This window comes from Notothenia rossii, assembly GCF_949606895.1.
Source record: "Notothenia rossii genome assembly, chromosome: 6".
Taxonomy (NCBI): domain Eukaryota; kingdom Metazoa; phylum Chordata; class Actinopteri; order Perciformes; family Nototheniidae; genus Notothenia; species Notothenia rossii.
In genome coordinates, this window is record NC_136909.1 from 64,339,678 (window position 1) to 64,352,062 (window position 12,385).

General features: G+C 42.2%; 1 protein-coding gene across 5 annotated transcripts in view; it reads left to right on the forward strand.

The window, feature by feature from the left end:
- thada (THADA armadillo repeat containing) overlaps nt 1–12,385 on the forward strand; it is a 157,577-nt gene that overhangs the window by 120,097 nt on the left and 25,095 nt on the right. For all 5 annotated transcript variants that reach the window (XM_079689657.1, XM_079689658.1, XM_079689660.1 and 2 more), the window contains one exon: nt 7,870–8,240. In XM_079689657.1, the coding sequence (XP_079545783.1) occupies nt 7,870–8,240 (371 nt within the window). The remainder of the gene's footprint in view (nt 1–7,869; nt 8,241–12,385) is intronic.

Sequence of the window (12,385 nt, forward strand, 5' to 3'; positions counted from 1 at the left end):
AGATCTTGTTGTTAAAAGAATGATGGGTAATAATAGATTACGACGGACTAGAAAGTCAAACCTTACTGTAAAAGTTATTTTTAGGAATTTGTGTTGGCGTGATAAGGTGGAGAAAATAACAACAAAATAAATAGATGGACTTGAAAATATCCAACTGTATCCTTTAACTTAAATCTGTCCTAGTACACAAAAAAAGTGTATTACCATAATTAACAACATGAGATTAATGTACGCTGGCAGCTTGTTAAACCACGTAGTTCCATATTTGGAAACTCACACAAAATAAATTGTGCGCTTTCTTTTTTGGGAAATTAAGCACAAACCGCTGCTATGTGATGTCAAGAGAGTAACTCCTTCCTCTATGAAATACTACAGGATACTACTCCCTTTGGGGAAAAACACAAGCCCGTAAAACAGACTTTCATCTGAAGAAGGTGCTGAGTTTATCAAATGTATCATTCATATAAATAAGGTATTACATGTCATTCAGCTGATGCTTTTTATACATAGCAACTTTTATACACTTATCTGGGTTATGGATTTTGCGGACACTGTGAAATCTTTACTGCACGGTCTAAGAATCAGACCACTGAACCTCTGAATGGTAGATTACTCCAGAGCAACAGGTGCCAAATAGGAGTTATCTGCTTAAACACTTTTAATTTAAACACTGTGGATGTGCTGCCTCTGTCAGACAATCTGCAGTATCATTTAACATTAATGTGGCCACTTGAGTCGTAAAACGTCCCCATTCATTTAGGAATCTTGCAGCTACTGTAAGAGAAAGTCGTCATTTTTTAGCTTGCTGTTATTTATATCTCTTTTAGGACAACGAACAACCCACAAACACATGAACAGTCACATTGTCTGATTTTTAAAGACTTTATTTGCAAATGATGGTGGAAAATAAGTATTTGGTCAATAACAAAAGTTCATCTCAATACTTTGTTATATACCCTTTGTTGGCAATGACAGAGGTCAAACGTTTTCTGTAAGTCTTCACAAGGTTTTCACACACTGTTGCTGGTATTTTGGCCCATTCCTCCATGCAGATCTCCTCTAGAGCAGTGATGTTTTGGGGCTGTCGCTGGGCAACAAGGACTTTCAACTCCCTCCAAAGATTTTCTATGGGGTTGAGATCTGGAGACTGGCGAGGCCACTCCAGGACCTTGAAATGCTTCTTACGAAGCCACTCCTTCGTGGCCCGGGCGGTGTGTTTGGGATCATTGTCATGCTGAAAGACCCAGCCACGTTTCATCTTCAATGCCCTTGCTGATGGAAGGAGGTTGTCACTCAAAATCTCACGATACATGGCCCCATTCATTCTTTCCTTTACACGGATCAGTCGTCCTGGTCCCTTTGCAGAAAAACAGCCCCAAAGCATTATGTTTCCACTGCAGGATTTGTCTCCCTGGCGGCGTAGTGTGTTACTGATGGTAGCCTTTGTTACTTTGGTCCCAGCTCTCTGTAGGTCATTGACTAGGTCCCCCCGTGTGGTTCTGGGATTTTTGCTCACCGTTCTTGTGATCATTTCGACCCCACGGGGTGAGATCTTGCGTGGAGCCCCAGATCGAGGGAGATTATCAGTGGTCTTGTATGTCTTCCATTTTCTAATAATTGTTCCCACAGTTGATTTCTTCACACCAAGCTGCTTACCTATTGCAGATTCAGTCTTCCCAGCCTGGTGCAGGTCTACAATTTTGTTTCTGGTGTCCTTTGACAGCTCTTTGGTCTTGGCCATAGTGGAGTTTGGAGGGTGACTGTTTGAGGTTGTGGACAGGTATCTTTTATACTGATAACGAGTTCAAACAGGTGCCATTAATACAGTTAACAAGTGGAGGACAAAGGAGGCTCTTAAAGAAGAAGTTACAGGTCTGTGAGAGCCAGAAATCTTGTTTGTTTGTAGGTGACCAAATACTTATTTTACCGAGGAATTTACCGATTAATTCATTAAAAATCCTACAATGTGATTTCCTGGATTCTTTCCCCCCATTCTGTCTCTCATAGTTGAGGTATACCTAGGATGAAAATTACAGGCCTCTCTCATCTTTTTAAGTGGGAGAACTTGCACAATTGGTGGCTGACTAAATACTTTTTTGCCCCACTGTATATATTAAAGATATATGGAGGCAAAGAGCTTTTAGGCTAATGGAAGGGAGGGACCTTGTTGCAAATTGTAAAGCTCAATCATCATGAGAAGCAGGTCACACTGTCAGACACTCACACTCACACACTTAGCGTCTGGGGCTTATTTTTCACAGTTTGGGTAATGAAGGTGGAAGCTGATGTGAAATCCAGCTGTGTGCTTGCGTGTGAGAGCGCATGTAAGCGTCTCGCCAAGGTTCTAGCTTGACGCAGCAAAGTGTCTTTACTGCCAGCTCTGAGTGCACTGTGGACGCTACAGATGGAGAAACAGTGAGCTTTCTGATACACAAACATACCTACACCCAAGTTCTCATCCAGAATACTTTTTTTCCTTTACAATACAAACATATTCATTTATTTGTTTTACCTCGAAAGACCATTGAGGAGGTATTCTCATTCAAAAGGATGTTGCAAACAAAAAAGCAATGGATCTACCTATGGGTAGATAATAAAACTGAGATAATACAGTGAGGTATAAAAACAAATAGGTAGAATACACCAGGGAAAAAGGCAGTTCAATTAATTCACAATCTGTTAAAACAGTATCTGAAATAAGGCCTTTGAACAGCTGTGGTGTCACAGAGTCCAAGTTCATGATTTTGGTAGATTATGTTTATAAAGTGCATCGTAAGAGAATGAAATTTTTCCTATTTAGTATTGGATGGTGGAAAGTGGAACATTTCCAAGAGTATGTGAGTTCACAGTTAACATGGGAAGAACCAACTGTATTAAAGATTTATAGATGAATAAAACGCAATGCTGGCTACGACTCATTGGCAACAATGGCCTGCCGACCTTTTGGAAGATGGCAGCGGCACATACTGAAAGGATAAACAGTTAGGGCTGAGCGAGAGACAGCTCCCAATGATTTTAATCTAGAGTTGGTAGCTTTTCCATATATTAGAAACAAGCAATCCAAAACAGTTAAAACTAACAATGGTAGACCTTCGCCAAATCCAATTCTCCATCCTGTGCTCCTTGGATGGTCCCATATCCCAATTTGGGAATTTGTTATTTCAACTTTGGTGCATTAATTCGCTTTAAGTTGCAATTGGTGAAGAAAATGGACTTGACAATGTGTTTTTTGGTCGACCCCAGGAAAGGGGCACATACTGTATGCCAGATTCTAACCCTAAACCTATTCTAACTCTCTCTATGTTAAAAAAAGTGAAACATAATTTGTGTATGGCTTCTTTCATTGTGTAATGCTACAACCTTCCACCATAAAATCAGGACAGTAGTTTTTGTTCTCAGTTTCGTAAATAGAGTTTTAATATGAAGCTTAAAGTTATTATTGTCCAGCCAGATAAGGTCATTCTACTATGGCACATTTTCTATGGATAATGCCATGAGCAGAATGTATGTCAAATGTTTTTGCATGATTATCCCCAATGAAGAGAATCCATTTGTTTTTGGCTGAGTTTAGCACCAACTTGTGTTTAGGTACTTCTTTATTTACTCAATACAACACAATCACATAAACCATGTTACATGTTCAAGCATCACACATGGTCTTTTACTCAATTCCCAGTGACATTTCTTCAAAAAGCAAGGTGTTAAAATAAATGGACTTGGCTGTTAAGTGACCGTTTATTTTGGCCCACTAAGTGTTCTCTGGACCAGCGTGTTCACTTTCCATCCGCAATCCAAACTTAGTTCAGTGACCATCTTAAACCACTAACTTTAAATGTTGGCCAAGTTCATTCAAACCAGATGTCATAGTTACCTTTAGAGGAAGGTAAGTGCTGAGCTCCCCTGAACATGTGACCCACAGATGATATGAATCTAAATCTCTAAAGCAGTACTTTATAGAAATAATTGTTTTCTTAATTGTGTTCTTTATAGATGTCATTACAGAATGCAGTTGTACTGTACTGTTTTCATTATGGACATCTACCCAGGCCAACAACACCAGGTTGAGGCTGTCTCTTTCAAGTCTCAAGTTGCTTTACTAAAACAGGAAAACTGCACGGTGAAATGAACACAAACACAGACCTTGACAAATGTTTTAGTTTAATGAGGCATGTTTCCACCCAAAGTCTGACCTATTTCCATGTTTTGATTCCAGGGAGGTTGCACAATGAACCTGATGAATAGTTGTGTGTGCAATCAAGAGCATTCTAGCAGAATTCTCTTTTACTGTCCTCTCACTTTGTGCAACTAAAAGAAGTTTCCTGTACATTACCTCACTTAACCTCTGAACGTCTCGAATTCAGGTTCATGCAAACCATGTCAGTGCTTTAATCACTGTATATTCTATTTAATCATGCATTGGCTCAGTTTTAGTAATGGGATTCAATGATTGTATTAAGGTTTGGCAGCATGGGATGTTTAGCCTTAACATTCAAAAATAATGTAGAGGAAGTTATTTGATGCTGCACTGAGGCACATTTGAGCTAAATACTAACATCAACATGCTAACTTTTAAAATGCTATGATTTGTCAATCATCGGAACATTATTTGGCGTTTCTTTGAATTATTTGTGAATATTTATCATTATTATTTCTGAATGTTTTTGCATTCTGGAAGGTTGGTAGTACAGTGTGGTTGTCATTATTAGTGGGCTGATTCATCAATAAGGAATGAACAGTTTGTTGGAGGCTCTAAACCTATTCAATAAAAACAGGGCAGTTTATCCTAAGGGGAGCATGAATGTAGGGACTACATTTTAACGGCAATCCATCCAATAATTGTGGAGATATTTCAGTCCTGACCAAAAATGTAAAGCCTAAATGTTGGCCTAGAGAGAGGGATCAGCTGTGTTCTTAGCAGTCTATAAATCTGTGCGACAGCCTTTCTCCCTCTATATGTAACCCCCCCCCCCCCCCCACTGAGACGTGCAGCTACACAAACATTTCTCCAAGATCTCAACTCTCTGCTGGCACAGTAATCCCCCGAGCCAGGCCTCATCCTCCCAGTATCCCAAAATATCAAACTGTAATCACAGCTTAATGGAGTGTGGACGCGCTCCAGGTGCAGGTTCGCACACGAGCAGCATTAAGAGACAAAAGTGTTGTAAACACAGATTTAAAGAAGCACAGCTGTGGAAGAACAATGGCTGTTTATGATCAGAATCACATAGAATCGACCCCCACAGGAAAGCCTCTCACTTACTAAAGGAACCCCCCTTTCTCCACATACTATTTCAATAAAGACATCATAAAAAAACAGCTTTGCATCCTGACTAATAATGTTTTTCCTTTTTTTAACTATCTTATTCTAGTCTTCCCTTCCCTCTCTAATGAGTGCAGTTGGACTCAGTTGAAGTGTTTTTCTTGTGTGTAATGCTTTGTCTGACACACATCATCATCAGGTATGAATCAGAACCGTAGCATTACTTTTAACTGTACCAGTGTGTGACAAGCTAATGGTAGCATGCTGTTTCTACAACTCTTTGACACACACACACACACACACACACACACACACACACACACACACACACACACACACACACACACACACACACACACACACACACACACACACACACACACACACTTGACGTTTTACCGTGACAGAGACATACGTTTTCTCTTTGACACGCTCCCATTCTCCTTCAGTCATCCTCCTCCCTTCATCATCGGTGTCATTACTGTGGCCCTGCCCCCCCATTATAACCATTAGGGTATGCTTATTTGGCCCCGGACCCCCCTTTGAGGATCAGGTTCCATAGTAACCTGGCCCGTCTCCACAGTAACCCGGCCCATCTCTGGATTGCGGCATTTCCCGCTCTTTTGTCAAGGGCCACGTTTTGAGTGCCGCTGTAGGGCCAGATTGAGTTGCACCGGGTTTCTGTGTGTGTGTGTGTGTGTGTGTGTGTGTGTGTGTGTGTGTGTGTGTGTGTGTGTGTGTGTGTGTGTGTGTGTGTGTGTGTGTGTGTGTGTGTGTGTGTGTGTGTGTGTGTGTGTGTGTGTGTGTGTGTGTGTGTGTGTGTGTGTGTGTGTGTGTGTGTGTGTGTGTGTGTGTGTGTGACTAATTGAGTTGGCTGTTAAAGCAGGGTCTGTATGGAGCAATACTGTACGGAGGAGCACAGCTTTAGAATGGCATTGGGTTACTCTATAGCTGCCCTGCCTCATGGACAATACTGGTGTTTCAGAGTGTGTGTGTGTGTGTGTGTGTGTGTGTGTGTGTGTGTGTGTGTGTGTGTGTGTGTGTGTGTGTGTGTGTGTGTGTGTGTGTGTGTGTGTGTGTGTGTGTGTGTGTGTGTGTGTGTGTGTGTGTGTGTGTGTGTGTGTGTGTGTGTGTGTGTGTGTGTGTGTGTGTGTGTGTGTGTGTGTGTGTGTGTGTGGGTGGGTGGGTGGGTGTTTATCACTCTATGAGACTGTATGTTCACAGGTGGTGGGGTTGGCACGGACATGGGCATTTCCAAACAGACACTGACGCAGCCTTTCCTATAAATGTGAAAATAGAAAGGAACACAGGAGCCCGGCCTGTTGTCCGCTGCACAAAGCTGCTGTGTGTGTGTGTCTGTGTGTGCGTGTTTTGTTGGACTGGACATGTCTGAAGAAATTAAGCCGCTGGGATTTCATTGTGTAAACATTTCAATAAACTTGATGAAGATGTTGTTTTAACGTACATCGCCAGACATAATAGAGCCAAAATAAGCGAAAACTTTATTAATCCTGAATGGAAGCAGGTGTGATTTATTATAGTTTTCCCAAAAGGTAGGCCAGATTTCACATTATCGCAATAGCCTTGCTCTGCTGTATGTTCATGTGACGCCATTTGGTTCAGACAGTTGGAAGTGAAAGTGTCTTGGAAATGTGAAGACTTTTACTGAAAATGTACTCTGAATAATTGCGGCCTTTGCAATAAGTAAACTTAGAGTATACTTTAAAATATATAGCCTTTGATATTGTTAAAAGGCAACGATTTAAAGATGTGCAGTAATGTATCAACAAAATAATGCTAAAATAATATTAATGCATAGCAGGGCCTCCTTAAAGAAAGTATTCTTAATGAATGCAGGAGATGTTTATTTTAAACTTTTGTTCCGAAAAAGTTAAGATTCTCAAAAATGTGTAACAAGTGGTGCCAGAAATATTGGCAACACTTCCTATGCTGATGCGGATGTCTAAACTGCATTTGAATCTGATTTCAGCACTGTATAATTATTATCATTATAAGCGCTCATAAATGTTCACATTGCTTCATAACAATAATCCTAAACATAACTACATAGCATATAATAAAGCATTTAATCATTACATATACGATTTCAGGCTTATAATGCTTCATAACTGTTAATCAATTATTCTTATTTTGCAAGGATCATTGTGTATTCTAATTTTACATACTTGTAATGCATTATTATATTGTTTTAATGCTTTAGAATGTCATTATCAGTTACCGTAAGTTGTCATTGTTTGCAATAAATTATGTGAAAAATATCTTTATATCTATGCAAGAACAACACACAAATCAGAAATAAAAAAATGTATTTTAGCGATGACAACTTAGAGTATTATTGAGTCATATTCAAATGGATGATAAACATGTCAGTAGGGTACCAGCAATTATGAAGTTGACCTTATAAGTCATTAGAAAAAATGTATAGTCTGTTATGACAATTCATAAAGCATTTTGAGCTACTAACTGTAGGTGTAAGCAAATTATAACTTTGTAATGCATTATAGACACAGGTATTACTACCGAAGCATGTCATAAATAACTAGCCACCTCCTGAAGTTAGCTAACACTCAGCTGTGTGTGTTTCTCAGATTCAGAGGTCAGTGATCTCCGTCAGGACGCTCTCTCCGTCATCATGGCCTCAGACCTCGTCCTCTCCTCCCCCCCCCTGGGGCCCGGCAGCACCCAGTGCCTGCTCTGCCTGGCTCGGGTGGCCCTCAGTGCCAGCGTGGAGATCCCTGAGCTGTGGGGGGGCCCTCAGCCGAAGAGCCAGCTCCTTCAGTGCCTCCTTAAGGCACCGCAGTATGAGGTGAGGGAGCTCGCTCTGGAGGGGGTCCTGAGGAGGCTGCAGGAGGAAGAGGAGGATGAGGAGGAGAGGGGGCATCAGTGGCTGGACCAGACCACCCTGTCCAACCTGACCAGCCTGGCTCTTCACGAGACACACCCCCAGTGTCTGGCTAAGGTGATACCACACACACACACACACACGTTTCTTTGTTGTGTGTTTGTTGGAGAGCTTGTCGGGTCACTTTATGGAAGTGTGTGTGTATATAAACTTGTTCGTGCCTGTGTGTGTGAATCTGTGACAAGCCTTAAAGGGCCCTACACACCGGGCCGATTTCCGGCGTCAATAGATGTCAGGCCGTCAATGAGCGTCGTGTCGCCCTACTCAGATTGGTGTGTCCCGCACCGTCGTGTCTTTTCGGCCGTGCCGACATCTTCCGCAGGTAGGCTGTCGGTAAAGGAAATCACTCTGATTGGCTGTTCAGCTAGCGAATCAGTGCATGAGAAGTGAAACGGAAGTGAAGGACCCAAACAGACTATTCAGAAGGCAAATCTGAGATTTCACTTAAAGTGGACCTATCATGCTATATTTGAATAATATAGTGTAGGACCATACCTATATAAGGCATATTTATACTTTTTATTTTTCAAAATACCAAACAGATCATGCATTTTAGCCATTCCTCATTTCGCTCAATTTAACACTGTCTTTGCATGGGCTGATTATGTGAGAACAGCACCATCTACAGGCCTGGCATATGTACTACAGCATCTCCAGCGCTTTCGAACGACAATGTCCGTGGCTGTCTCCTCCTTATTGGTGGAGTTGGCTTAGCGCCACTTCTGTGACGTCATAGAAGTGTTCAAATCTGGATCAGTCTGTATCAGATCCGTTGCAGCCCCTTTTTAAGAGATTTGGGTATGGAGGAAAATAGAGAGGATTGTGTTTTCTGACACTTGGTGAGTTCCCCGGAACACCGGGGACTAGGCATGGGCGGTATCATTTTTTTCATACCGTCATACCTTGCTGACATCATACCGTGGTATACGGTATATGACGGTATCAGTCCCAATTTAAGCAGTCATTTCTCCCAAAAACCAATTGTTTACTCACTATATCAACAGCCCCACCAAAAATATTTTCCACCAGCCGCCACTGACGGTATGACTTGGGTCGACTTGAGTGAGGTGGCGTTCGGCGGCAAATAGATGTTTCGAACGGTATATTATATGTTCGGTGTAAAATGCAGCCCGAGCCGGTAGACGCTCGCAAAGTGCCGCGACGTGCGCGCAAATGCAAAACAAGGGCTACATACATGACACATTGTGCAAATGGCACATTTTGAGATCGGATACAGGACGCGTTTGTAGATGTCCGACGTTGTTTCCATAGTGAGCTAAGTTAACAATATATCATCATACATAAACATTTTCCGGGAGTAAATACTTGACTTATTGAATAAAGTTTGCTATATTCACTAACTAGTTTGGCAATATTATTCCGTGCATGTGTTAAAAACCTTATTTCCATTTGATTCATTGGATTACTCGCGTGAATGTTTCGCACGTAAATGCTTTCGTTTTTAAAACCGTCCGACCTCGACTACAAAACCATCAACCAGTTGCATAGGATTAAAAAATGCCAACACTCACTCACCCCGTCTTAAACATTCCCAAAGAAGTGCCTCTGTCTCTCGTTGTGCTGGATGAAGTCACTGGCGACGAGTAAACCCAAAATAGTGCCAAACAGGCGCAGAGTCATTTTTCTTTTTTACTAGTTGTCCGAGTTCGGGGCCGGCAAATGCAGCCGCCATCTTGCTCAGCTCAGCTCTGTGCTGAGCTCTGAGAGCGGGAAAGACGGAATGCCCTCCCCTGCCCTCTGCTGGCGCGTGCTGTGCATTACAACCAATGTCGTCCCTGTCAAAACTCCGTGTCAGTGTAATAGAATGAAACGCATCTGTGATTTGGCGCACAGTCTGTGACGTCACGGTATTGAAAATCATACTGACGGTATTTCGAAATACCCTGGTATACCGTCATACCGTCATACCGCCCAAGCCTACCAGGGACACATATTCATGTATAAAAGACGTACAAAAGTGCATTTTGCATGATAGGTCCCCTTTAACTCCAGCTCTCGACCAGTGTTGGACAAGTTACTTTTAAAAAGTAACTAGTAATAGTTATAGTTACTGCTCTCAAAAAAGTAACTAGTTACTTTATTAGTTACTAAATTATAAAAGTAACTTGTAACAAGTTACTTTACTTTACTTTAAAAATAATAACAATACAATTGAAAATGAAATGCTTTCACTGGTATTTTGCTGACTAGTTCTCTGAAGGCAACAGACTCGACCGTTGCGATGGGCAGCATGTCCTCAACAACATACCTGGCAATCAATCTGTTTAGTTGACTCTGGGTGACATGTGGCGATTTTAAAAAATCGTTTTTTGGCTGTTTAGATGGTGTTGCTCCATCTGGGTCACTGCCGGTGGTTGAGACGGTGGGGTCTTTGGCGACTAGTTTTATAGCCCCATGTACATTACTTAGGTGCTTCAGGAGATTGGCATTGCTGTTTTTCGATGTGGACTAATTACTAACAAAGCACTTATATACTAATAAAGGGCTGGCTTTCTAAATGCCAGTTGAGTAGCACTTGAAATGTTTGGCTCTATGAAACCTGATGTACTTATATGATTCTGTTTTCTTAAAGGTTGTATCTTCCTGGTCGAATGCACTTATTGTAAGTCGCTTTGGATAAAAGCGTCAGCTAAATGCAATGTAATGTAATGTAATGACAAGGCTTTCTGTCCTGCACACAGTTTACATTTTACTCTAATATTTTTTGCGTCCTTTATCCCCACAAATTGAAAATAGTGGTTATATTTCCAAGTTGCAAATGCGCTGCTGCTCTCGCTGATACTTGCATCTGCCATTTTGTGTGTGTGTGTGTGTGTGTGTGTGTGTGTGTGTGTGTGTGTGTGTGTGTGTGTGTGTGTGTGTGTGTGTGTGTGTGTGTGTGTGTGTGTGTGTGTGTGTGTGTGTGTGTGTGTGTGTGTGTGTGTGTGTGTGTGTGTGTGTGTGTGTGTGTGTGTGTGTGTGTGTGTGTGTGTGTGTGTGTGTGTGTGTGGGTGAGTGGGTGGGTGGGTGGTGGTGGTGGTGGTGGTGGTGGTGAGCAAGCGTTGCCGTGTGTGTGTGTGTTAGCATTAGCAAGTGTTTGTGTAAGGCAAGACCCGCCCAACTCTGTCTCTGATTGGCTTACCCTGAAATGTTACCCCGCGTTAACCAATCATCACTCCTCTCTGGTTACTTTCACTTTTCCAAGGTGCTGTGAGAGGACATCGCTGTATTCGCCTGTAAGTTACATCCGCAGGGAGATTCAGTTCAGTTCCATCACATAATGTAACGCAGTAACGCACCCATTTAAATCAAAGTAACTATAACGGCGTTACTTAATGGGAATAGTTAACTAGTAATGCTATTAGTTACCGCAAAAAGTAGTTGCGTTACAGTAACGCGTTAGTCCCAACACTGCTCTCGACACAGGTTCGGGAAAGCCCAATGAGCTTCTCGCTGTAGAGTGAAAATTGAACACACACGCTATTTGTTGTTTGTTTATATCACGCAGTCTGTTCATCTTCTCTCGGTGTATCACGCAGTCTGTCTTCCGGTTGTTGCCTCTTTTGAATGACGAATACACACTACTGCTGGTAAGGAGAGTTATTGCCACTCACGCATGCGCCGTTCGTACGTGCTACTTTGCCCTCGGCTGAAGTCTTTGCGGTGTGTTCCAGTGCGACTGTCGGCCAAGACGCAGGAGACCTGAGGCGACACAACAGTCGGGTCCGTCGGGACGTGTTCTTTGGTATCAGAATGGTTTGTAGGGACCTTAAGAGAAACAAAACGAGAAACCCTTTTCCAAAAAAATTAGTTTTTCCTATTCATCCCCGTTCCACTGAACCACATGGACATTCGCAGCCAATTGATTAAACGTCCAAATCCATCTCGCAGAGGCTTGCGTGAAAGGCTAATCAGCCGCAGGGGGAAACGCCAAGCTGGCAGTGAGCTGGCTCTCTCCCTGTCTCACTCTCTGTCTCACTTACACTAAGGAGAGGTTTGGTAGGCTTCCTTTCTTACCAGGGCTTTGGATGAGTACTATTTCCTGTTTGGTGACAGAGGGTTGTATTTCAGTGGGTTCTTAAAGCAAGGACAGGCAGATCGGCTCTGTTGCTCCTGTTGTAAATATGACTCAGCACTGCAGGGACTGTATGTGTGTGTGACTATAGAATGTGTTTTTGATGTGTTTTAAGGTTCAGCTTCAC